This window comes from Myxocyprinus asiaticus, chromosome 17, assembly GCF_019703515.2.
Source record: "Myxocyprinus asiaticus isolate MX2 ecotype Aquarium Trade chromosome 17, UBuf_Myxa_2, whole genome shotgun sequence".
NCBI lineage: Eukaryota > Metazoa > Chordata > Actinopteri > Cypriniformes > Catostomidae > Myxocyprinus > Myxocyprinus asiaticus.
Genome location: NC_059360.1, coordinates 4,459,177 through 4,487,128, shown reverse-complemented (window position 1 = coordinate 4,487,128; position 27,952 = coordinate 4,459,177). Strand labels below are relative to the sequence as shown.

At 37.7% G+C, this 27,952-nt stretch overlaps 1 protein-coding gene across 1 annotated transcript; it reads right to left on the bottom strand.

Annotated features, from left to right (window-relative positions):
* Positions 1 to 959: 959 nt before the first annotated feature.
* psen1 (presenilin 1) lies at positions 960 to 27,952 on the bottom strand. Its single transcript, XM_051723237.1, has 11 exons — positions 27,876 to 27,952; positions 27,119 to 27,204; positions 22,094 to 22,365; positions 19,558 to 19,699; positions 19,395 to 19,462; positions 15,880 to 16,100; positions 15,656 to 15,754; positions 15,443 to 15,529; positions 13,763 to 13,930; positions 2,074 to 2,192; positions 960 to 1,966 (listed from the first exon to the last, which is right to left on the bottom strand). The coding sequence occupies exons 2-11, from the start codon at positions 27,152 to 27,154 to the stop codon at positions 1,811 to 1,813; spliced, it is 1,368 nt and encodes a 455-aa protein (XP_051579197.1). The 5' UTR covers positions 27,155 to 27,204; positions 27,876 to 27,952; the 3' UTR covers positions 960 to 1,810.

Below are 27,952 nucleotides of genomic sequence, written 5' to 3'. Positions count from 1 at the left end.
AGTGCTCTATGGTACATCTTGGGCCTTCGATATTATTTTATATCCCTCTCAATTGGTACTTTTCAACAATTAGCTCTCACGGTTTCTTTGGCGACTCTTTGCGGATCAAGGCTCTCCCAGTAGGATGCCACCCCAAACATTCAAGCAAATCATACAGCAACAGCTGACTTTAATCTGGGTTAAATCATAATCAATTTCATTGATGGCAGGTGTATGTTATTTACCTACAGGCATGATTTAGATGGTGATTGGTTAACTGTGAAAATAGCCCATTATGAAAGGGTGTGCAGACTTATGCAATTAGGGTGTTTGTATTTTTTGTTTTGTTTTTTAAATGTTCCTAAAAAGTATCTTTTTGTTTTTTTCTCTGGATTTTTGTTTGTTGGAAGATCACATTACAAATGGAAAAAGTCAGACATTTACATTGTTGTTATTTCTGTCTTTTCATTTAAAAAACCTTAAAAAATTATAAGGGTGTGTAAACTTTTTATATCCACTGTATTTAGCACAGTCCACCTGAAATAGAATCACCCAAGATGGATGTTAAAGGAATAGTTTAGCCAAAAATAAAAATTTGGTCATAAATTACTTGCCCTCATCTCAAATTTTGAAGGATGTCCTGTTCGTTGATTTCAACACAATGGCAGCTGATAGCGACTCACTTACCTATCAAATTAAATTTAGAGCTGTTTCTCACCAAAACTGTGTACCTTCAGAAGATTCAGAATATAACACATGAGTCTCATGGACTTCTTTTTTGATATTTTTGGGTCCTTTATGCTATAAGCTATATTTATTAAAATCAGCAAACGTCCATTTAAATTCCTTTTGTGTTCTGCAGAAGAAAGTAAGTCATATGGGTTTGAAACGACAAGTTTAGAATTTCCATTTTTCTGTGATATACTCCTTTAAAGAAAACAACAATTTAAATGATTTGTCCATAGAAACTGACATGACACTGAAATTTGCTCAAATGAGCAACCCCTTTATTTGTGAATCTTTCGATACAAAATTGTTTGCATTTTCTTAAAATGACAAAAGGTGTGGGTACTACGAAAAAAGTAAGCTAAAAGTCAGTAATCAACCGTTTTGCTGGTAAAACAGCAACAAAAATATGAACAAACAGTTTCTGCACTGTCTCCTGACATTTTGTGCAGAGATGAACATTATGGACATATTTAGGACTTAAGAGTTTATGGTACATTCCAAAATCACGCTCCCGCACTTTCCTGCAAAACAGTAGCTTTAACAGCACTTTATTTAATGTTAGCGTGAACTAAAACAAGCCAACATGTGACATCTTCCCAAATAAACATGGTTGGACTTAAAACTCAAACCATGCTCACAGGCACCTTAAAAAGACCAAAAATTAAATAGTACCTACCTCCGTTTACGAAGCCATATCATTCAGAGCTTTACGTTAATGCTTGCTATATTGGAATTAACATGTCAAGAAAGTGAATCCAAGATTTGGTGAGTAAAGCAAGCTCTGGTCCCATTCCGCAAAATAGAGTTCAACAAACTCATAATTAAGAGATGAAGTCATAATCACTACCATCCACTTACCGTAGATAGCCTTTGCTTTATCTCTGAGCAAAGAAATATTCGGCCTACCGACCAAAGATGTGATGAAAGCGAATATCAGGTTCTGTTCAGTCACTGGAGAGGCACTGCAATTGTAAAGCGATTATTCAATGCCAGGAATGGCGAGTCCAGTCACGTGTCCAGAGGAAGAGGAAAGGTGCTTCCCTTCAAGAGGGTTCTGGGAATGAGCAGTAGAGTGGAGTGCATGAGAAGTGACCTCTCTGTGCTAAATGTAGAACTGATGGACAGCCAGCTGATCCATGAACGGACGCACCAAGTTATCAGTGGCGAAGTAGAACACCAGGCCGAAGGTGATGGAGATGGGGAGAGCTGGAAGAGCCTTCTTGAAGATCGCCAGGAGGAGTAGAGTTAGACACAAACCCTGAGGAAAAAATGAGCCAACTGTTAATGCAAACATGCGAACAATAAAGATTAATACTTGAGACAAGATATTCAGTGAGACTTGTAGGATTTCTTTGGGTTGCTTACGATGAGAATGGCGACAAAGCAGGCTAGCGTTGTGTTCCAGTCACCACTGGCTGTGGCTGATGCTTTACCAACAAGCATACTGTAAAAGATGAAATCTCCCAAACCCAGTTTCACACCCCCTGGAAAACACACACACAAACACACAATCCTGTTTAACCTCACTACACAGTGAGGATGCTGTCAGGTTTTAATGGCTGTGCAAACCTGCTTTTTTTACCCCACTGTTCCCACCATGGCTACACTAACATAGTTTCCATCCACTTTTCTCACTGTTTTGTTATCGACAAAGTGAAAATGCGTTTGCCGTCATCTGCCTGTTTCCATTCAAATGGCCTTTTATCGATAAAAATGGTGTGCGTGCTGACATCATGCTTAAAACAAACAAGTTTTGGTTTATCGCAAAATAAATCTGCGCTTAAGCGGTTTCCATACAGAAATGTGTGTATATCGCTAACTGTATACCTTTCACCTCCCAGATGTCCCTATTTTTTTTTTGCCAAAGTTTTAGTAAAATGGGGAGAGTATTGAGACAATTCATTGAAATTAGCCAGCTTACTGTCATTATAATTTCACAAATAAATGCAATCAGAAGACAAGGAATTGCAATCAAAAGGGAGCAGTTGCCCTTCTGATAGGACTGTAATATTGGTCCTCCTGATGTTGCGCCTATTGCAGGTTGCCACTGGTTCCGACCCGAAAGCGAATCGTCATGGACCTGTTCAAGCTGGCAACCTGCACCAAATAGTGGGGGAAACTTTCAGTCTTAGTATAAGGACCGTCCATCGATGTGAAAATGCTGTGTGCACAGATATTAAAGAAAAATTGATGCAATATCAGGGTTTACATGTATGATACATTCCTGATATTCAATAGGCAATTTTGAACAATTATCTAATCAAAAGCATTGCCATCACAACTGCATTGTGTCCCACATATTTATTTAGCAACTTTTAACGACCAACTGAATTTGATTGTCATCTAAAATGAATTTTAGCGTATTTTATTTTCTGAAGAAGCTCAGCAAATGTGATCCGAGGTAAAGAGGATTAGATTTAAAATATTTAAAAGTTTTAAAATGTTCAAAAAAGCTGGTGTTCTGAAAGTGAACTCAGCATTGGACAAATAGTTCTGATAGTTTAGTCTTGAAAAAAAGTGAAGAACATTCTGAGAATGTCATTCTCATTCAGGCGACTTTTTTCATCTACAGAACAGGGTAAGGCTAACTTAAGTTTGTGTAAAGAAAAGGCAATTATATAGACCTAACAAAATTATAATTTATTTTTTTCATTTGGTAATTTATTTTATTTAAAATAATTTAAATAATTTTGCCGGCATTTTTTCAAAAGTAAGCTAAACAATAATTTTATAGAATTGGGCTATGTTAGTGTTCCAAAAAGCACAGTGAAGCTTTTCTCCTAGTATTGTGTATTTATTTAAAACATCTTTGTGCATAGAAATTATGTTTTTTGCAATTTGGGGTTTAATTCCATGACTGCCGTCTATTATTTTGAATGGAGTGGAAAAGCAATTTTATTAAATAAACGGATGGCTACCGCGATTAATTTAATCGCAAAGAGTGGCCATAAATTTGTTCTCTGTGCACTTGTCCATGACAGGTGCATGATACAAGATATTTGCGTTGGCGCTTCTGGAAGTGTCATGACGCAGATGTGTTTACCGCATCAGATCTGTGCAGGTATGCTGTTAAGACCAATCCATGTCAGTGCGAGTAATGCTTCACGTACAATAAATTGGCTTTCAAGGATGTATACCTTGTCGTCATGATTAACAAGCTAACGACTGGGGTAAATTCGATTGTGATATTTGAAGTATCGACATAGAATTTATGCACTAGAGTTAAACGGAAAAATATGTCGACACTTGTGAAATTTTTGCGATAATTTGTGTTTCCATCAGCTATATCTGTAAACTCTTTGATGTGCTACACTTTTTGTCACAAAATAAAAAACCCTTGGATGGAAACACAGTTATTGTTAGCAGGCGACAACACAAAAAAATTCAAAATCCTCGGGCTCTGGAGACATTAAAAGACACTTACATGCTCAACCTGATGCCCTTGAGCAGACCGCAAGCCCGGGACTCAATTTGACTGGAGAAGTGAAGGAAATTCGGCGAGAATTGTCGAACATGTCGGCAATGCTGACGAAGGTCGTTGCTGACTTGAAGGATCTTGCTGTAATACGTTGATCGATCACTGCCATGGACACGAAATTCACTGAGGTGGTTACAAGAGTGGGGGATGTCGAGAAACGGATCGATCAATTCTGTCCAAATTTCTGAGATCATCTGATAAAGATCTCGTGTTACGCGAGGCGAGGAATAAAGGAAGGCTTTCTTGGAAGAACCACAGCATTTTCTTGTTCCCAGACTTTGCGAATTCAACAAGAGAAAAACGTGATTGTTTCAAGGAATGCAAGAAACACTTACATCAACGGAAGGTCGCTTTTGCACTGATGTTCCCAGCCAAATTGGGAATAGATGCTAAGGATGGCCGTAAAATATTTAGATGTCCCCAACAAGTGATGTCCTTCATAAAGTTAATGGACTGAATAAGTTATTTTGTGGTACTCACGTTGCACTCAAGTGGACCGACTCACTGAACATCACTTGACAGTTCCAGGAAAGCCTTTTTTGTTTCTTTTTGTGCTGGTTCCGCCTAGTGGCTGGAGTTTGTTTTGTGTAGTAACACTCCTTTGGGACAGTGTTGTGGATGAATCTGCACATTCTTTGTGCTTATGCCTCCTATTGGTTGCAGTTTGTTTTGTGGAGTATTTCTTGCAAGACATTGGAGTGATTAGGTCATTTGTTGCACGCATGTAACAGCCGAATGGGCCGGCTCACTGATCGTTCATTTGACTGTCTGAGGAAACTGAATGGCCTTTTTTTTTTTTTTTTTTTTGTGCTGGTTCCGCTAGCGGCTGGAGTTTGTTTTGTGGAGGAACACACCTTCGGGACAGTTATGTGGAAGAATCTGCACGTTCTTTGTGTTTATTCTGCCTATTGGCTGGAGTTTGTTTTATAGATTATCTTCTGTTGTGTAATTCTGTCTCATAAAATTTGTATAGAAACACCAGACTTGAGCAATCCAATGGCAAAGTTGTCGCGGGGGCTCTCGTAGGCTTACATGGATTGTTTGAGTTTAGAGGGATGGACGCCAGTTGGCGCTGTCGTGCGTGGGGTTAATGCGCACGTTTTTCTTTTTTCTGTTTGTTTGGTTCAGGGGGAAGTTTGGGGTTTGATTGTTGCACTAATTTGGAATGTGGTCTTTATAATTTTGTTTTTGACACAATCTTTTTTTTCTCATATGTCAAAATGTCAAATGTTAATATGAGCGGATTGTCTCTCTCCCATGTGGAATATGAATGGGTTGGGGCACCCCATAAAAAGAAGGAAGGTTATTTATCTTCTTAAGCATAAGAAATATGATATAGTGTTTCTTAAAGAAACGCATCTTTCCCTGCAGGAAGCTGAAAAATTTGGGAAGATATGGGGTGGAATTTTTTTCTTTAGTGCTGGCTCGAGTAAGAGCAGGGGAATCATTACAATGATAAGCATCTACAATTCAAATATCTCAAACAGATTAAAGATAAATTAGGAAGAGTCATTATTGTTTTAGCAGAAATTCAGGGGCAAAGTCTTATTTTGGCTAATATTTACGCACCTAATGTTGATGATCAGGGCTTTTTTATAGATTCTGAAAGGATGTTGCAAGTCGCAGGCACCCCTCATGATATAATATTGGGAGGAGACTTTAATCTTTTAAAGGACTCAGTCCTTGATCACAGTGAAGCAAAAGTGTGTAAGGCCCCTAGAGCAACACTGACGCTTCACAGGATGTGTAAAAATCTTACATATATTTGGAGACTTCTGAACCCATCTGGTAGGGAATGTACATTCTTTTCATCAGTCCATAAGATTTATTCTAGAATAGATTTTTTTTTTTTTTTTTATCTGTTGTTGATTGCTCAATTGGAAACATTTTAGTCTCAGATCACACCCTGGTGAGTTTAGAGGTGTTGCCACATATGGAGAAAAATAAATCATATAGTTGGCACTTTAATGTATCCCTTTTGCAAAATCATGAATTCCAACAAATGTTAAAGGCTGAAATCAATGTTTATATGGAGACCAACTGGTACTCAGTGTCCTCTGTGGGACTGGCTTGGGAGGTACTTAAAATGGTTCTTTGGGGCCGGATCATACAGTATGCCTCATTCACCAAAAAATCCAAAGCACAAGAACTCGTGGAGTTGGAAGGGAATTCTAAAAATGCCAAATGTTGTCTGATGGCCTCAGAGAACTAACCCGATTGAAATACATATATAATACTATTTTGTCATGGAAGGTGGAGTTTTGGCTATTCAGGGCAAGAGCGGGAAAACTTCTGGCTAGATATATAAAACACAGAGAGTCTTTTTCTACCATTCCCTCAGTGAAATCTGCTGGTGGTGAAATATTTACCTCAGCCATGGATATTAATAATGCTTTTAAAGAATTCTATCTTGATCTCTATAGTTCCACATCTCCGTCTACTGATGAAGACATTAGAAACTTTGTGGAACCATTAGAACTCCCTAAACTGACGAATGAGCAAAAACAAATCTCTTGATTCTGAGATAACCTTGGAGGAGCTTGGCGAGGTAATTAAGGCCTTGCCTATAGGCAAGGCTCTGGGGCCAGATTGTTTTTTAGATCTTATGCTACAGAACTGGCCCCACTTTTGCTAGAAGTTTATATGGAATCATTAAAGAATGGAAATCTTCCGCCAACCAAGACGCAAGCCCGGATCAGTCTGATTCTTAAAAGGACAAAGATCCAAGCAAGTGTAAGAGTTACCGTCCAATTTCCCTGATCCAGCTAGACTTTAAAATATTGTAAAACATTTTGGCTAACAGATTAAGTTATGACATCTCTTATACATACAGATCAGGTGGGGTTTATTCGGGGCCATAGCTCTTCTGATAACATTAGGCGTTTCATCAATATCATGTGGTCAGTGGCAAACGATCAGACTCCAGTCACTGCCATCTCACTCAACGCCGAAAAGGCGTTTGATATGGTAGAATGGGATTATCTTTTTAAGATTTTGGAAATGTATGGGTTTGGGAATACGTTTATTGGATGGATTAAGTTACTTTATAGCCACGCGGTAGCAGCCGTACAAACAAATGGATTAATTTCAGATAATTTTACTCTGGATAGGTGCACCCGGCAGGGTTGCCCTCTTTCCCCATTGTTGTTCTGTCTTGCCCTGGAACCATTAGCAGCCGCGATAAGGAGGATGATTTTCCAGGGGTGATGGCGGGAGGTGTGGCGCATAAACTTTTGCTTTACGCAGATTATATTTTATTATTTGTCTCCGACCCTTCTAGATCTATGCCTTGCCTCCACAGAATTATTCATTCCTTTTCTAAGTTCTCGGGATACAGAGTTAATTGGTCTAAATCCAAAGCTTTGGCTCTGACAGCGTACTGCCCAGTAACGGCTTTTCAGCCGGGCGCCTTTCAGTGGCCCAAACAGGGCATTAAGTATTTGGGTATTTTATTCCCAGCAAATTTGTGTGATTTAGTTAAACGTTTTTTGAGCAATGTGGGCAGGTGGGCTTCATTACATTTATCTATGATTGGGAAGGTTAATGTTATTAAAATGAATTGTATTCCAAAATTAAACTACCTGCTACAGTCACTCCCTATAGATGTCCCCCTCTCTTATTTTAAGCAATTTGATAGCATAGCGAAGTCCTTCATTTGGAATGGTAAACGTCCCAAATTATATTTCGGTAAGCTGCATAGGCTGATTGACAAAGGTGGGCTAGGCCTACCCAAGATTTTGTTTTATTATTATGCATTCGGTCTCAGACATTTGGCTCATTGGTCACTTCCACCTGAGAGACCACCTCCCTGGTTTTGTATTGAACAGAAAGTTCTTGCTCCTATTTCGCCATTGCAAAGCCTCTCTATCAAACTAACCGGAGATGTTACACCCAGTTATCTCACATTTGCACTCAGTATGGACAAAAGTGTCCAGAGTGTTTCATTAGGACATTTATTTAAATGTTGCCTCGAGCATATGGCTGAACCCAAAATTATGTATTAATAAGTCCTCTTTCTGGTGATCAGAGTGGATTGTGAGGGGGGTTACTACACTCGGTGACCTATATGAGAGTGGAGTGTTGAGATCCTTTGAAAATTTGGTTCAACATTTTGGGATTCCCAGATCTCAGTTGTTTAGGTATTTACAGCTGCGCCACCTGCTCTGTACTATTTTTGGGAGTAGCATACACCCCCCTGGAGCAGCAGACACTCTGGGAGTGGTGATTCCTGCTTTTGGAAAAGGTCATGAGGCATCAGTGTATTACTCCCTTCTAATTCAGAGTCTGGGGGATGGAGCTTTAACTTCTATCAAGAGATTATGTGAGAAAGATTTAAACTTGGTATTGGAGGAGGAAGTGTAGGCTAGGATTCTAAAAAACAAAGTCTGCATCTAGAGATGCAAGGGTGTGCCTTATGCAATTCAAGATTTTACATCAATTCTATTGGACCCCCTCTAGATTGTATAGGCTTGGTCTTAAAGACACACCCACATGCTGGTGATGCCAATCAGAAGATGGAGACACAACCCATGACTTTTGGTGGTGTGTTAAGATCCAAGAATTTTAGTTAAAGTATCAGAGTTCTGTGTGTGACGTATTGGGTTTCATTTTGCCCCAGACTCTGTATTTGGGCGATGGGGCGTTCATCGATGTAGAGAACAGACACATAAAGAGTTGGGTCCTAACCAGTAACATGATCGCCAGTCAGATAGATTTAAGGGGATGGAGGTCGGCTGGAGTGCCCCCATTTCAGGAGTGGTGCTTGGAGATGGGGAGGGTGGCGGCTTTTGAAGAAGGGTCATCTAGAAGACTGGGGAATTTGGATCCGTTTGTGGGGAAATGGGGCAGATATTTGGCGTTTTTGGAGGGGTCTCGGGGAGGGGCAGTGGAGAGAGAGGTGTAGTTGTTAATATGTGTGATTATTATATATATGTATTTTTTGTGTGTGTGTCTATAATCTTTTGTGACCACTGGGATGTTGTTGAGAGCCAGGGTGGGGTTGGGGATTGGGAGGGGTAATAGTGGGGGTTAAATATTGATTCTGTGTATATATGTTTTGTTTTTCTTTGTTTAATGTATGAATCAATAAAAAATGTTAAATCACAAAAAAAACTAGAACACTTTAACATTACACTAGAATATTACAATGAAAGAAGCTACTGTATTTACAAAGCAAGGAAGCAATGATGCATAAAATGTTTGCAGCGTAGATGGGTTTCCATCCATGTATTTTTATGCAAATTTTGGGATATCGGATAAAAAATACTGGATGGAAACACCAAGATGCACGCATGCTTCAGGTGGACAGTTTTTTGTTCCATAAGAAGACATGCAAATAAACTACGATGGAAACACATTTACTGCATAAATTCCTATAGAATTTATATAGGGTTATAATTATTATTCTTTTAATACCATGTCAGCAACAATGGCTATTTTCATGGCAAGATCATAGTTAAAAAAAAAAACGTAAAAAACATGACAAACAATAAGGGACAACATTAATTACAACATTACAACAGAAACTATATAAGATCTTTCAATTTGACATTTGACAGAATTTTTTTTTATTTTTTATTTCCAGGTCAAACTTTTTTAAACGCATACAATAATGAATTTTCTTAATAGAACCATTGTCTGGTGTTATTAAAAGCTGGACAGTCAAGTAAAATATGCTTAACAGTCAATGGTATTCTACAGAAATCACATGTTGGTGGTTCTTAACCTTTCAATAACAACACATGTAAGTTTTGAATGACCAATGCGACAACTTGTATAAATTTTAAGTGGCAAGAAAAAGTATGTGGACCCTTTGGAATTACATGCATTTATGTATAAATTTGTCTTAAAATCTGGTTTAATCATTATCTAATTTATAATAATGAAAAAAACACAAACTGTTTTAACTAATAACACAAACATTATTGTACTGTTCTTGTATATATTGAATACATCATTCAAAAATTCACAATGTAGGTTGGAAAAAGTATGTAAAGCCCTAAGCTATTGATGTCAACAAAAGCTAGAGTCAGGATTTGGCAAACCTGGCATCCAATTAATGAAATGAGATTGGAGGTATGGTTTAGAGCTACTTTGACTTATAAAAAGCACTCAAACACTTTGAGTTTGCTATTCACAAGAAGCATCTGCTGATGTGGAAAATGCCTTGCAAAAAGAGATCTCAGAAGACCTACGATCACATTTTTTGCTTTGCATAAAGCTGGGAAGGGTTACAAAATTATCTCAAAGAGCTTAAATATTCATCTGTCCACAGTTAGACAAATTGTCTATAAATGGAGACTATATAATACTGTGGATACTCTCCCTAGAAGTGGTCATCCAGCCAAGATGATTCAAAGGGCACACCGCAGGATACTCAATGAGGCAAAAAAGAACACTAGAGAGACAGCTAAAGACTTGAAGGAATCATTGTAACTGGTTAACATCTCTGTTCATGAGTCTACTCTACGGAAAACATTAAACAGTCTATTAATAGACCTGCCCATATTAATATTAGACTTTAATATTTATCAAACAACAAGGCATTGAGATTTTATTGTTCCTGGCTGAATAACTTAGTAGCTTTAAAAATATGAATGTATTAGAATCATGCAGCGAAAACTTTGGTAAATTATATATTTTATTTTATTTTTTTCAATTTCTGAATGTATACTTGAATATGTATTGATATTGCTGTTCAAAAAAGTAAGCACTGTTTTCTTAATTTGTTTCTTTGTTCTTATTTTATTACTGTTGTTTCCTTGTCCTGAATAATTACTTCAGAACTTAAAGCAATATTTACCTGATTTACAAATTCGTTTTGAAATTTTGGTATTGTGACAAAACTGCCTACAATACATGGTAGTATGAAAGAGCAGATCTCATGCCATAGAAGTGAGAGCACCCCTGCAATAGAGATGCTGTGGGATGATCTCAAGAGAGCCATTCACACCAGACATCCTAAGAATATGGCTGAGCTGAAGCAGTTCTGTAAGGAAGAATGGTCCAGAATTCCTTCTGAACGTTGTGCTGGTCTAATCCGCAGGTACCAGAAACACTTGGATAAAGTTATTGCTGCTAAAGGAGGATTGACCAGTTATTAAATCCAAGGGTTCACTTACTTTTTCCACAGCACTGTAAAAAAAGACATGAAAGATTATAACTGTTTGAGTGTTGTTAGCTTAAGCACACTGTGTTTGTCTATACTTGTGACTTTGATGAAGATGAGATCACATTTTATGACCAATTAATGCAGAAAAACAGCTAATTCCAAACGGCTTTACATACTTTTTTCTTGCCACTGTATATAGGAATATACTAGATGCGCATAAAAATCATATGACTTTGCCTCAACAAGCCATGTGAATACATAATTTGCTCAAACAAGATCATTAATATCATCGCATAGCATCTCAAATGTTGCTCTGGTTCCCAGACATAAGGCATGCGCTGATGAACACTAGCAAACATGAAGTTCGTCAGAGTGTTTTGTCTGAGTGCTCTAAGCAGCAAGTAATTCATTACAATCAATAAAAGAGCCACAATGGCTTCAACTTCCAATTTTAACATCTATTTTTTGCCAATTTCCCAGAAATGAACATTTTGTTCTCTTAAACACATGGGATGTAAACGGTGCTATATTCGCAAATTATTTTTCCAATATTCCAATTTTTCACATAAATTACATTCGCAACATGGATGGAAACATAGCAACTGTTGAGTTCTGTTCAAAATGGGAGTTCTTTAGTCTTAAGTTTTAGCCTGAGCTTTTCTCAGAACTTAAATTCTCTGAGATATTTTTGCAATGACTTTTAAACAACTGGTGTCGCAGTTGAAAAAAAAAAAAACACGCTGTGATATTTTTGAAACTTTCTGGGGTCTCTATTTAGCTTTCACCGCATTATCTAAGTCAGTTGTGGGGACTATTACAGATGTGGAGAGGATCCTAGGGGTTTTGGGTGTACTCATTCAGTGCAATGGCAGGCAGAATCTGAGTTGGCTGTAGATACTCCAGTGTTTCCCATTAATTACCTAGACTGTGGCGGCCCCCCCAAAAATATTTATACACTTCACATAATAACATAAAAGATCTTAGATCACAAGATATCTTTGTGTTTTGCACTGTTGCTTCGGCAAAGCATCTCTCCCTCCCAATCAGTCAGCTAAACTCCGTCTCGTTTAACATGCTTTGTGGGCGTGACTTTTTTGCCGTGTCATCAGCATTCATAGATTAAAACATCAATAATGAAAAAATAACCAGCTATATTTGTGATAGCCTAGGCCTGTGTCACTTATTAGAAAGTTCATATTCTTATTCTGCTGTTGAAAGTAATCAAGAGCATGTAATTTTATAATTCACTAGTGATCTAGTAACAGCTGTGCCCTGTTTGATTGACAGGCAGCGTATGTGTGTGCGCTGAACATGCACGTGTGTGAAAATGCATGCGCTAATGCGCACCTGAAGGGTCAAATACATTCCGCCAAAATGCCCGTCTTGGTGAGGTATTCATGTAAACACAGAGAGTGATGTCTAAAGTGAACGTAAACAGTAGAGGAAAAAGCAGATTTGTATCAAACTGTCAGACTTGTAAGTATAAATGTAAGCTAATAGACCTGCTGCTGTCTAGTGTGTCATTATATTAATCAAACATTCAGAACAGGAAAATGAAAAAACATTCACTGCTCTTGACTGAGTAACTTTAAAAAGTATTTATGTATTATAATCATACAGTGAAGACCTGTGGTAGTTTTATGTTGCATTTCATTTGGAATGTTTACTTGAATAATTGATACTGCTGTTAAAAAAGCACAGAATTTTCTTAATTTGTATAATTTGTTCTATTATTTTTAATCTAGTTCTATTCATTGCTGTTTTTTATTGTTATTTTTATTACTGACTGTTTACTAGTCTTGAATAATTACTTAAGAACTTGAAACCATTCTTCCATAATTAACAAATTAGTGTAGGTGTTATTATTTGTTGAGGTTTTGACGCTGGTATTGAGAATCATCAAATTTCACTACAGACTCCTGAAATTTTGGTATTGTGATAATGTATAGACTTGACTGTACATGGTAGATCTTGCTGCAATAACGATGAAAAAGTAGATCTCATTCCATTGAAGTGTGAGCACCCCTGATGTTAATGATGGTGATGGAGGCTTTCCTTTATTTCACTACCATACGTAACATAAAATAATTAGCATATGACAATAGCCTCCTCCCCTACCCAGTGCAGTTTACATTTCTGTCGCAGAGAATTGAGTTGATTGCATAAGTACACTATTAGGTTGGGCATCGGTCATAATTTAAAAAAAATATACATAGCACATGACAGTGCTTAATTTCGAGCTCAGCAACCAATGTGTTTATGATTAAATTACTACTACAGCACAAAATTGTTTACAAGAGCACAATGTTCTTCATAGATCAAGCCTATTAATTTGCTCTTAAAGTGCACCAGATTGATGCATTTCAACATTTTCTTACAGGAGACCATGCCCCCAGACCCCCCTAGAAGGTCCGAGGTCAACCCAACAAAGTCTCACAAAATCCTGTGGGAAACACTGTACTCACTCTCTTCATCATCATCCACAGGTGGTGGCCGTTCAGAGGGCATCTGCTGGATCTCTCGTCTGCTCTCATCTGTGGACTGCATCGGACCCAGCTGATGCTGCTGATGATCCACCCATGCTGGTGTGAAACCGCCGTCATCCTCCGGCTGAGCTGTGGGTGCCATGGCCACTAAAGGAGACAGATATTCACTCATTGAGCACTTTATTAGGAACACCTGTACAACTACTTATCCATGCGATTATCCAAACAGCCAATCGTGTGGCAGCAGTGCAGTGCATAATATCATTCACATAAGGGTCAGGAGCTTCAGTTAATGTTCACATCAACCATCAGAATGGGGAAAATTTGATCTCAATGATTTGGACCATGGCATGATTGTTGGTGCCAGATGGGCTGGTTTGAGTATTTCTGTAACTGCTGATCTCCTGGGATTTTCATGCACAACAGTCTCTAGAGTTTACTCACAACGGTGGCAAAAGCAAAGAACATCCAGTGAGCGGCAACTCTGCGGATGGAAATGCCTTGTTGATGAGAAAGGTCAACAGAGAATGGCCAGACTGGTTTGAGCTGACAGAAAGGCAACGGTAACTCAGATAACCGTTCTGTACAATTGTGGTGAGAAGAATAGCATCTCAGAATGCACAACATGAACCTTGAGGCGGATGGGCAACAACAGCAGAAGTCCATGTCGGGCACTTTATTAGGACCATAGTGTAACTAAGAAAGTGCTCAGTGAGTGTATTTCTGAAGGTACATTGGAGCAGTGACCGATCGTAGCATAGCCAATATAGGCAGTCACTTAGGACGCCCGACGAGCCGCGCTGCACCTCCACATCATCAGTGTGGGAAGTAACTAACTAACTTAATTACTTTATTCAGTAGCTTGACAGTAGTTCAACTATTTTCAGAATAGTGTAGCTTCTTTTTCCAACCATCAATGGTGTAACATGATAAAAAAAATTGTGCACACAGCAAACCGACAACCGGTAGTAAACAAACGTGCTTACCTACACTGTCCTCTCTCTCTCACGGGAAGTCCAAAACATTAAATCGGTTCGTTGGAATAAGTCATATAATGAACCGAAAACAAATCACCACTTCACTTAGTGTCAGGAAGTCCAATTCATTTTAGGGAATTGGTTCCTTTGGTGGTTTAACCAGTTGTTCATACAAACGATTCACTGATTCACTTGACCATGTGTAAAAAACAATACATCATCTTTCTTTTGAAAATATTTACATAATTGCAGTAGTTTATCACTATTTACGCACTAAGTTATACAAAATAGTGTTATCTAGTTTTATTTAGTATTCATTTATTTGTTCAATTTCATGTAGCCACCCTAACTGAGATGCTCTCTAAAATGTCTTAATCACATGACCAAAAAAAAGTTTTGTTGATTTTTTTTTTACCTAAACAAACCAAAAAAAATAAAACTTGCTTTGTTGTCAAATAAAATGTCATCCACAGTGTGAACAGATCCATAGAAATGCATTTTAGAATCAGAATAATACCTACATCTCATATGAAAATTTCTTTAAGTGTCTTTAAAGGAATGCAGTTTTGTTCAAAGTATTACTATGTAAAGTTTTACTAAATGAATTGACCAACTGAGACATTAAGACACCCTGGGTTGACTCTGGAGTCACCCGAATATCAGAGTCCTTCCATAGACTCACCTTCGTTGTCCTGTTGAGGAACTGAATGGGCTGAATTATTCGTGGTCTCACCATTATCAGCCATATTAAACAGCCACACCATGGTTGCTGACAAAACAAATGGGTTCAGATATAAATATGAATGTGATAGTAACTGAACCAACAACTAACTGAAACACTGAATTCAATGTCACAAAGCTTGAGAAGAAATGAGTGTTAAGAGAATGATCTTACAAGAGTAGATGAGGGCTGGGAAAATAGGTTCATTCCTCTCTTGAGCAGTTTCAACGAGAATACGCAGAGGTCCTTTTGGGCACAACACAGCCAACAGATCTACATGGGTACAAGAGTTGAGCAATTGTACAAGTAATGTGACTGTGGTATTCTTTGACACACCAAAGACAAAAAAGACTATTAATAGTCTCTCTTTGCACTTGTCATGATGGATACATGCTGACCATAGACAGATATAGCAGCCAAGATGAGCCAGGCAGTCCACTCGGGAAGGTACTTGATGAAGACCAGAGCCATGAGAGCGCTGATCATGATGAGATACGCCTGCTGGAGCCGCAGTGGACCCTTCCAGTGGATACAGATCATTCCCACCACGCCAAAGTTCCAGATGATCAATGCTAAGGTCAAGTAGTCCATGGCCACATTGTACGTCTTGAACACTTCCCTAATATGAAGAAACAGGTGAAGTGGTCATCAGAACTAAAGCTTTCATAACAGCACTAAGGAAAGGATGTAAAGAAAACTCACTATGTAATGCAAGCACTGTGAAGTTTTATTTTTTTTGTAAGATGAAAACACATTTATCATTATAAGAGGGAATTAATCAGTTTCAGTATTAAAAATCTTTTACAATGTACATCTACATTATATTTATAATCATTGAGACACTGAACATAAAACTTAAGGCTTCCACACACAGAAAAGCATGTTAAAAGCATACAATGCAAGACATTCTGCAGTGAAAGTGAGCTTTTGTTAAGACATCAAGATCAAATACAATAACCCAGGAACCATGTTATAAAATGTTACAAAAATAACCAAATAAATCACTTTCATGCAACTGTATAATCACATTGTAATCAATTATGTTCTTAAATAGAAGAATGCAGTTAGCATTTTCCAAATAAATAAAAATAGTATCATAAAATTGATAGTTTTGGCACTTGAATCTGATTGGATGAACTACATTAAGCCATTGTAATTTAGCCAATAGACTCACATGTATGACAGCAAATAAACAAATGTCTATAGTAGGCCTGCACAATTTGCAGAAAAAGTAATATTGTGATTGTTCTGAAAAAAAATAAAAAAAATAATTGATTGCGATTTGAACTGCAATATCATAAACAAAAACAAGTGATTCCTTTTGACCATGTTCTACTGCCAATAAAAAGACTTCAGCAACTCTTTGAGGGCTCACATTTGAGTCCTCTTAAAAAGAACCAAACTCATACCTTTTTCACTTCAGCAACAAATAAATAAATATATAAATAAAACAGTGAAACAAATTATTTCCATTACTGTAATTGTGCAGCCCTATTCTATAGTAGTGCACCAAAAGTCACGAACTGATCTTTTATTTTGTTGATTGGCAGGTGTAGAGAGCCTAATGAGGCTAATAACTTTTTATTCCTAATTATTATATACATAAAAAAACTACCAAAATATTTCTTGAATTTCACTTACCACGGTATTGCAATAAATGGATGTATTTACATGCATTCTTCTCAACACAATTGTACAGAGCGGTTATTTGAGTTATCGTAGACTTTGTCAGTTCGAACCAGTCTGGCCATTCTCTGTTGACCTCTCTTGTCAACAAGGCATTTCCATCCACAGATCTGCCCCTCACTGGATGTTTTTTGTTTTGGCACTATTCTGAGTAAATTCTAGAAACTGTTTTGTGTGAAAATCCCAGGAGATCAGCAGTTACAGAAATACTCAAACCAGCCCATCTGGCACCAACAATCATGCCATGATCCAAATCACTGAGATCACATTTTTTCCCCATTCTGATGGTTGATGTGAACATTAACTGAAGCTCCTGACCCGTATCTGCATGATTTTATGCACTGCAGCCACATGATAGGCTGATTAGATAATCGCATGGATGATTGTTGGGGCCAGATGGGCTGGTTTGAGTATTTCTGTAACTGCTGATCTCCTGGGATTTTCACACACAACAGTCTCTAGAATTTACTCTGAATGGTGCCAAAAACAAAAATTGTCCAGTGAGCGGCAGTTCTGTGGACACAAACGCCATGTTGATGAAAGAAGTCAACAGAGAATGGCCAGATTGGTTTGATCCGACAAAGTCTACGGTAACTCAGATAACCACTCTGTACAATTGTGGTGAGAAGAATAGCATCTCAGAATGCTATTCTGAGATGCGGGTTGGCAATGTTTTGGCAGCATGAAGGGGACCTACACAATATTAGGCAGGTGATTTTAATGTTGTGGCTGATCGGTGTGTGTATATACACTACATTTTTAAATACAGTTGAAGTCAGAAGTTTACATACACTTAAAGTCATTAAAACTCATTTTTTTAACCACTCCACAGCTTTAATATTAGAAAACTATAGTTTTGGCAAGTCGTTTAGGACATCTACTTTGTGCATGACACAAGTAATTTGTCCTACAATTGTTTACTGACAGATTGTTTCACTTTTAATTGACTATATCACAATTCCAGTGGATCAGAAGTTTACATACACAAAGTTAACTGTGCCTTTAAGCAGCTTGGAAAATTCCAGAAAATGATGTCAAGCCTTTAGACAATTAGCCAGTTAGCTTCTGATAGGAGGTGTACTGAATTGAAGGTGTACATGTGGATGTATTTTAAGGCCTACCTTCAAACTCAGTGCCTCTTTGCTTGACATCATGGGAAAATCAAAAGAAACATCTGTACAAACAATAGTATGAATGTATATACACCATGGGACCACGCAGCCATCATACCGCTCAGGAAGGAGACGCATTCTGTCTCCTAGAGATGAACATAGTTTGATGCGAAAAGTGCAAATCAATCCCAGAACAGCAGCAAAGGACCTTGTAAAGATGCTGGAGGAAACAGGAAGACATGTATCTATATCCACAGTAAAACGAGTCCTATTTCAATATAACCTAAAAGGCTGCTCAGCAAGGAAGAAGCCACTGCTCCAAAACCGCCATAAAAAAGCCAAACTACAGTTTGCAAGTGCACATGGGGACAAAGATCTTACTTTTGGAAAAATGTCCTCTGGTCTGATGAAACAAAAATGTAACTGTTTGGCCATAATGACTATCATTATTTTTGGAGGAAAAAGGGTGAGGTTTGCAAGCCAAAGAACACCATCCCAACTGTGAAGCATGGGGGTGGCAGCATTATGTTGTGGGGGTGCTTTGCTGCAGGAGGGACTGGTGCACTTCACAAAATAGATGGCATCATGAGGAAGGAAAATTATATGGATATATTGAAGCAACATCTCAAGACTTCAGCCAGGAAGTTAAAGCTTGGTCACAAATGGGTCTTCCAAATGGACAATGACCCAAAGCACACCTCCAAAGTTGTGGCAAAATAGCTTAAGAACAACAAATTCAAGGTATTGGAGTGGCCATCACAAAGCCCTGACCTCAATCCGATAGAAAATTTGTGGGCAGAACTGAAAAAGCGTGTGCGAGCAAGGAGGCCTACAAACCTGACTCAGTTACACCAGTTCTGTCTGGAGGAATGGGCCAAAATTCCAGCAACTTATTGTGAGAAGCTTGTGGAAGGCTACCCAAAATGTTTGACCCAAGTTAAACAATTTAAAGGCGATGCTACCAAATACTAACAAAGTGTATGTAAACTTCTGACCCACTGGGAATGTGATGAAAGAAATAAAAGCTGAAACAAATCATTCTCTCTACTATTATCCTGACATTTCACATTCTTCAAATTAAGTAGTGATCCTAACTGACCTAAGATGGAACTCACCCCAAATAAATGAAGGAGAAAAAGAAGAGGAGGAGAAGGTTGGAGAAGAACAGCCACCCTTGAATCACCTGCAAAAATATCAGATAATAAACCTGCAATCTGCATCCATGAACGATTAAACTGAACCAATAATGAGAATCCAACAAACACTGAATGTACAGACCTTGTAGCATCTGTACTTGTAGAGCACCACCAGAACGAGTGTCATGACCACGATCACACTGATCATGATGGTGGCGTTGAGCATGGAGTTCAGAGCGCGCTGACCCACCGTCTCTGTGTCTTCACGGAAGGGTGTGTAGATCCTGCACAGAAGAGCCACATGTTTTTCCAGTTCTATTCCCAAACACTTTCAATTTAGGTAAAATTCATATGTAGAAGGCAATTAGAGATACACCAACATAACGGCCAGACCGACAGGTTTGTCTTGGTTTCTTCTGGTTCATATCATCAGCTCCGAGAATACTCGGGCAGAGTAAAAGACTATGAGAGAGCTTTATAATAGCAGGTAAGAAGTTCATAAAGTAATGAGGTGGACCAGCAGTCAGTGGTGCATCAGGGCTGTGTAGACGACAGTCACAGCAACTACATCATAAATCTATTCCCAGGTAGGGCTTATGTATGCAAGTTTTGTCTGGAACATTTTCTAAATGGTATTTGAAATTAGGGCTGGGTATTGATACAGATTTTCCAATTCGATTTCGATTCGTATGAGTTTATTTCAGTAATACTGTTCATTTAGCCTCTTTAAGAATAGTGGCAGTTCAGCAAGCATCACTGAAGTGTTTCGGTTGAGCGCATATTAACAAGAGCCTTTTTTTACCGCATCTATGCCGTGTGTGATTACAATTAAATGTTTTTTTTTGTCCAACAACTGATTGTAAAGAACAGAAAGGGTGTTAAAAGAGACAATCAATGACAAATGGATTGCGTGGATCTCGTCTTTAGACACACATTACACAGAACGATTCAATCCACATAATGGAAAAATTTTGGTGCAGATTTTCTTTGCAATATACTAGTTAATCACGTAGGGTGGTTCTTCGCCTCGACGTCGTGCATAGAATGCATAGCTTAACGCACACCTAGTCGTGGATTATCCCTTACATATTTTAAAGCATAGTTAGAAGTTAGCAAGGAAAAAATAATGAATACACTCAAAAATACCTCATAACCCATGATATGGCTAAGTTCAATAGAAGACCCTTATTTTTTTATATTACATTTTTTGTCCTCAGACAATGCAAGTAAAAATTAAACTGTAAACTAAAAACATAGCTATATTAATAATTAGACCTGTTGCACTTATTACATTGCCTGGTAACAATAATTTGATCTAACCATGATTATTTGAGATGACTGCAATTATTGAGCACTTAAAATTCAAATCACATTTTACTAATTTTAAGAGAATATATGACATGAACACTATGTTTCTGTATCTACATTTTTGGTGCAACAGTGACCACGTTTACATGCACTTAAGAAAGCGGGTTATTCTAGGGTTTTTGCAGAAAGCGGCTGAAATGTCATGTAAACAAGAGCGCCAATTTCCTTATGCCATTTAATGGATTAAGAGAAAGCGGTTATCACACCTAGGTTTCTCCCAGAGAAAGCTGCTTATGTGGTCATGTAAACACATACACTGCGTTCTAACAGGTTTTTGAAGAGTGCGCATATGCGTGAACACACCGAATAACAAACGTCATAGGATGGAGCTCAACAACAAGTCAACAAAAAATTTCAGGGGAAAGCACATACAATATAAACTATTCCTATTTATAAACAATACCGTAAATTATCGACGGTCCCTCGTGTTCACATTCGCGTATATGCGCTAGTACATTGATGAAATTCCGGAGTTTTACGTAAGAGGGAAACCCCACTATTGAAGAGCAATTCCGCTGCAGGTCATGATAGAAAGTTAAGGAAACAAACACAGCAACAACTATGGAATATCTGGAAATAAAGCGAAGCAACAGAGAATAAAATAGTGAAGTCTTCCTCGGATAACATGTTTGCTATTTACATAAGCGTCACTGGGAAATTACGTTGCTGTGGAGAAAGCTGCTTACTGACCGAGCTGCATGTATACGAGAGTAAAGAGTACGCCGCTTATACAGTGCATGTAAACTGGAACACTGCTTTCTCGCAATAACCCGCTTTCTGGTGTCCATGTAAACGTAGTCAGTGCATTATGTGAGCACTCCAAATGAACTCTGACCACCATCGACCTGCACTGCTTACCGCACTCAGAGCCGTGTGAAGATTAAATATACATGCGCATTCTGTGGTCCCGCGAAAGTTTAGACAAGAATTTTGATAAAGATCGCAATAGGATCCCCTTTGAGCATCTAGGCTCTACAATATGGGACAATAAGGCATCCCCTATGGGACGTCGTCATTTCTGCCAATTGCGGGACGTTTATGCTAATATGGGACAATGTTGGCAACCCTAGGTGCAGATGATAGCATGGCAGCTGTGCAGTTTGAGATGTCTCGACTGCATCAAACTTTTCAATAATTTGCTTTGCAAATTAAAAGTGGTTTATGCAGAAAAATTGAGGAAATTATAAAAAAAAAAATTGAAAATGTTTATGTTCTACAGAGGAAACAAAGTCATACGTGTTTGGAACAACATTGGATTGAGTAAATGTAGTATAAAAGCATGATACCAGTCTAATAGTGATGATACTCACAGCTGTTGTCCGTCCTTCTGCGTGTAGAAACTGACTGATTTGATTGTTGCCACGACCACCACCATACACAGTGTGACAGGAATAAACAGCATAATAACATGTTTAGCTCCATATTTGAGAGTCAGCTCCTCATCCTCGTCTTCCTCGCTGTCAGTGACCACCTGAGGGGGTCGTGCGGTTGGTGGCTGTCCGTTAAGCTCCACTTCATTCCGGCCGGGACCTCCTGCACTGCCCACCTCAGTGTGCCGGTTGGGCTTAGCGCCTTCATTTGACTGCACAGAGAAAAACATAAGAAAGAATGTTTTGAGTGAATGGCAGCATGCAAGAATCCATTTATGTCTGGTATTAAGATGTTAATATATTAAGATCGGCAGCCGATATATTATTGGCCGATAACTGGGAATATCATATTATTATTATTGCGCTAACAGTGGAATTATGCCTATATTTTTAGCATGTCACATTGGTCTGTGAGGATTATTTCAACATCTATTTACCACTTCACATTGTTTTTGAGTCCAAGCCGTTCAAGGAACAAAAAAAACAAAAAAAACTTAAACTGAAGTCCCTTTCAACTGTTCCAGAGTCAATACGTTATTTTTAAATGCTGATAACTGTTTAATTTTGTTCAGATACTTTTTTTTATTTCAAGGGTTTATCAGTTTTCCACATTTTCGGAATTGCCGTATTTTGCGGAAATAAAGGCGCACCTGAATTTAAGTCGCAATTGGTCAAAATTGTGTGGTTGATAGAACCCCCTCCCCACAGAAAAGTCAGACAGACATCTGTTTATAAGTCACACTGCCAGAGGTTGTGCGAGTTCTGTGGCATGTGGCGCAATATCAGGAGAAGTCCGGTTGACAAATAAGTGACAAATCTGTTTATAACATATGTACCTCTATGCTGTATACAAAAAAACAGCTTTTAATCTGTTAGTAAAACAATATGCTTGTTGTATTCTATTCATTCATTAACTTAAACGACTGTCGTTCATGGTTATTTCTCAAATTTGCAACCCGTTTGCTATGCACGAATCGTTTGGTTGACTGACAATGTTTTTACTACGAGTTTTATGAAACATCATTTTGTGGGGATATGAAGATTTGCATTTGACAGCGGTCGAGAGTTTGTTAGCACAATAATGTTACAATAGACAGAATATTTAAACTGGCTGCATAAAATACTTTTTAATGGCAAAACACTCTAAATTGGCTACTTTTAAATGCATCTTCCATTTTTATGACTGATGTCTTGATATGTTTGTGTGTAAGCATATGTGTTTTCAGCATGATTGATCGTCTGGCATTAATTAGGTATAAATTATGTAAATAAGTTGCTTAGGACCTTTTGGATGAAAAAAGCAAACAAACAAAACAATATGGTACACCACTTGTGTACCACCTGTTGCCTAAAAAAACAAGTCTTCTATCTTTTTATTGGAACACAAGCATGTTCTTTGATCTTGAAGGAAACTGTTGCATCACACATTTTTTGCCTAATTGCACATTGTGGATGAGGCCTTCTGTGACATGTTGAAGACCTTTTTAACAACTATATATATATACACACACTACATATACATGCACGATTAATCCACATACAAGGAAAAACATTCGAAGTAAAAAGTGCATTTTTCGGTTCCAAGTCTTCTGTGAATTATTGTTAGATATGATGCATTAATACAGAATTGAAGCTTCCAGATTTTTACTGAAAAGCAGATCTGTAATTAAAATGAAATCACTCATACAGTTTATTTTATTTACTTTGTGATAATGTTCGGTTTCATACGGCTTATTACAGCCAAAGAGTCAAGAGCAATGAGTATGTGCTCCCTTCTGTTTTACCCCAGTGTTAGTTATTAAAACAGTATAAAGTTAATTCAGGACGTTATTTGCTTCAGAAGAACATGGTCTATGCTTGTGCTCTCTGTGGGTACACCAAAGTTTCAAAAATAAATAAATAATTCAACCCGAATAAGGTGACGTTTAGTCCAAACGAGTGTGTGCGTGAGAGAGAGAGAGTGTTTGGCTAATAATTTATTTTAGTTTGGCCAGTAATTATTTTTGGAGATATGTTTAATATGAAGAATACATTTACTGAAAAGAAATTATTTTATAAAGGCTACAGTATTCTACGCTTATTATGATTTCTATGCTGATCAATCGACCACAAAGGAAAAAAACAAAACTGGTCTGCTTATTTTGGGTAAGCAAGTCACTTATTTTGATTTTGTTTTTCCAGACCAGGTTGCGCGTTTCTATTGCAAGATTTGGCAACACTGCAACTGGTATATCACCCACCCTTAGTACAGCGTACTGTAATTTAAAAGAACATTATTAACCATTCTTTTATTTTATTCCGACCGATTGCCATTTGGAAAGGAGGCTGCGGAACTCCGGAACCGGAATGAAAAAATACAGTTTCTGCTCACAACAAACCAAAACAAAAAACTTTTCGTTTATAGTCCCTGGTCCAAACACAACGAAACACGGTGCAAAGATCATAAAATAATCCTCACAGAGGGACGCGAGATGTTAATGTGGCTAAAAACAGTAGTTTGTGATAAGTGTGCTTGTTGTATTTTACAAGCTGAGACTTTTCCAATGTTTTGACACCTAAATATCTGATCTGTATTATGTTTTTCACCTATTCCCATTATTATTTATTTGATCATTTATAAAACAGAACTGTCAAACGAGTGCTGTGACAAGCGTGTGCAGGCACACACACACACACACACACACACATACATAATACATACAAACTAGAGTCTGGTGTGTCTTGTTGTTTAATGTTTGTTACACAATGTTAATCTATCATCTCATTTTGGTTTAATTAATTATTACATCTGTTTAAAGTTGGTTATTCTCTCTCTCTGTTTAATTTAGTGTGGATGATAAAACCTGCAAAAATAATAAATAAATACATAAATAAATAAATAAATCTGCATATTCATGCGAGGGGATATACAAATAATTAAATAAATACATACCTGTAAATAAATGCACCGATCAACGCAAAAATAACACAATATAAAACATAAATAATTGGTTGGGGAAATCCAAAAACGTTAAAAGGAATCAAAATGGAACATTTAACCATTTATTTATTTCTGTATACTGTATAGTTCTGTATTTATTTTTCGGATGTATTTTTTTTTTTTTTCGTTTTGGGTGTGATTAAAATGCAAGTATATTTATGGAAGCAACAGGTTTTTTTTTTTTTTTTTAAATCAACATGCACTGACAATCTGATGTAGTGAGTGATGTACGTATGTAGTCACGAAATCAGAGACAAAATCTCAGTGGTCACAGAAGACACATTAATGTCAGGTGTAAACAGCCTTTGTTTAATAATCTCAGATCATGGGGCCTGGGTAGCTCAGCGAGTATTGATGCTGACTACCACCCCTGGAGTCGCGAGTGACTCCAGCCAGGTCTCCTAAGCAACCAAATTGGCCCGGTTGCTAGGGAGGGTAGAGTCACATGGAGTAACCTCCTCGTGGTCACGATTAGTGGTTCTCACTCTCAATAGGGCGTGTGGTAAATTGTGCGTGGATCGCGGAGAGTAGCATGAGCCTCCACATGCTACTAGTCTCCGCGGTGTCATGCACAACGAGTCACGTGATAAGATGCGCGGATTGACGGTCTCAGAAGCGGAGGCAACTGAGACTTGTCCTCCGCCACCCGGATGGAGGTGAGTAACCGCGCCACCACGAGGACCTAGCAAGTAGTGGGAACTGGGCATTCCAAATTGGGGAGAAAAGGGGATTTAAATAAATAAATAATAAAACAATTATAATAATCTCAGATCATACTGGAAAAAACTGCTCATGCATCATAATCATATCACTGCATGTAGAGATAATTGACATGGCTTGTTGTTTTTTGGAGTGAACTAGTCACATCCTTTTAATAGAAGAGTGTTGCAATGGGAATTATCACCAGGTAGACTCCCATTAATGTTATCTGTGTAATAACATTAGTTTTCATGGAAAAGTATGCAAAAAATTGTCCTACTCCCTTAAAGATTTTAATGAAATAAGTGTCCTGAGATATCTCACCGGTCTCTGTGACAGCTGTAGACTTTGTAAACAGCAAACAAATGTGTATGCGGACATTGATTGATTCACCGGTCAATCATTTGGCTCTTTGTCGTTGTATTTGAAGCGGATCATTGAGGCCATGATTCATAATGTTTGTCAGTTGAAGGTGCTATTGTGCCACTGTTGAATTTGACGATTTTATGTTTTTAGGCACATTAATAACTGTATGATTTATCACTATCATCCGGCAAACTGCTTTACAAACTGATATTGCACACAGTCTACAAATAATTAATTTGACTAATTTTAGTTGCAATATACACTTGTTCAAAGCCCCTCACTTGATTAATATTTAAAAGTAAAGTCTTTTGTGTCCAACTTTACTGGTAAACCCGATACTAAAAAAACGACTAAGTGGAAAAGTGTAAATATCAGTTAAAAATATGTCAAACAGATTTTCTCTACTAGTAAGCTTAGGGATAGGAGAAGTATTGAGTCTATATCTACAAGAGCAAATGCAAGTGTCAGTGTACTTGGCTGTGTGCAGGAAATGAAAACATCGAAAAAGCCCTTTTCAAATCTACACTTCCGCCAGAGTTTTACAGCTGCGATTATGGGACACTTTATGAAGTTAGATATGTGCGAGCGGGACAGCCTCCAGCTACAAACAGTGATAAATACTTGATGCCTCATGCCTTTATCAGATTTATCTGACCTGATGGTGCCAAGTTGGATCTCATTTCACATGGGTGTGGTCAGATCTCCTCCTACGGTCTGAACTTTTATACAGCCTCAGTGAACACATCTTTCCGTTATATTCTCTAAGCCGTTTCTCTCATAGATTTATATATGTCAAGAAAAATATCTCATACACATATGAGAAAGTTCTACATTTCTACAAATCTTAAAATAAATAACACCACAGTACATAATCACAATAAGTAATACAATTTACAAGCAGACATTATTTGCATACTTACCACATTATTGACAGCATGTTGTACATTATCAGCCATTGATGCTGTGAGGTGACTCAGAGATCATAGAAACACCAGGATCTCTGAATCTGTTGGGTTTGAGAGAACATTGTTACACAATTATTCAAACATAGTAATACTGATATGAAACTTGTGACTGCAGTGAATACACAATACTGACTGGTTATAATTAGAGTTAGAAAAAGTTTCTCTCTAGTTGATCAAATCCCCTCAAAATACTGCGGCTGTAACATGGTAAAGTTATATCAGATGGGAATATCATGTATAAACAATGACACTGACTTTCATGATGTAAACAAAGGTACTGAATAATTACCCATATGTATACACCTTATATACATGGTAATCTAAAGTACCTCCGTACTACTATAGTAAATGTCCAAACCATTACAAGTACTAAGGTATTATTACAAGGGCGTAGTTTTGGCTTGAACATTGGGGGGTTGCAACATGAAGCATTTACCCAGGTTTCCATTGATCATGGTAAATAACTTTTGCTTGTACTTGCTTGCAGTTTTTTTTTTTTTTTTTTTTTTTTTTGACTACATAAACGAGCAGAGTAAAATATTGACTATCAATGTAGCTTTATGCTAGCTAGATCATCTCACATCTTCAATGTGTTTCGTTTATAGATGAATTACACTCTCAGACTACTCATAAAAACACCTATATGTATATGACGCTTTATCTGAAATAAAGCAATGATGTGTTGTTTTTAAAAGGTGAATGTTTGACAAACCTTAGATCTGAATTCAAACTGACACAAGCCCAACACTGTGAAGCGACACACGGTTAGATACACGAGTCAGTGTTGAG

Excerpts from the sequence above, each read along its gene's own strand:
- psen1 (XM_051723237.1), bottom strand. The coding sequence starts at position 27,154 with ATGGCTGATAATGTACAACATGCTGTCAATAATGTG. Across the intron at positions 19,463-19,557 it reads ACAAGTACAGATGCTACAAG|GTGATTCAAGGGTGGCTGTT; the intron begins GTCTGTACATTC and ends ATATTTTTGCAG. Across the intron at positions 15,530-15,655 it reads CCCAGCCCTCATCTACTCTT|CAACCATGGTGTGGCTGTTT; the intron begins GTAAGATCATTC and ends TTGTTTTGTCAG.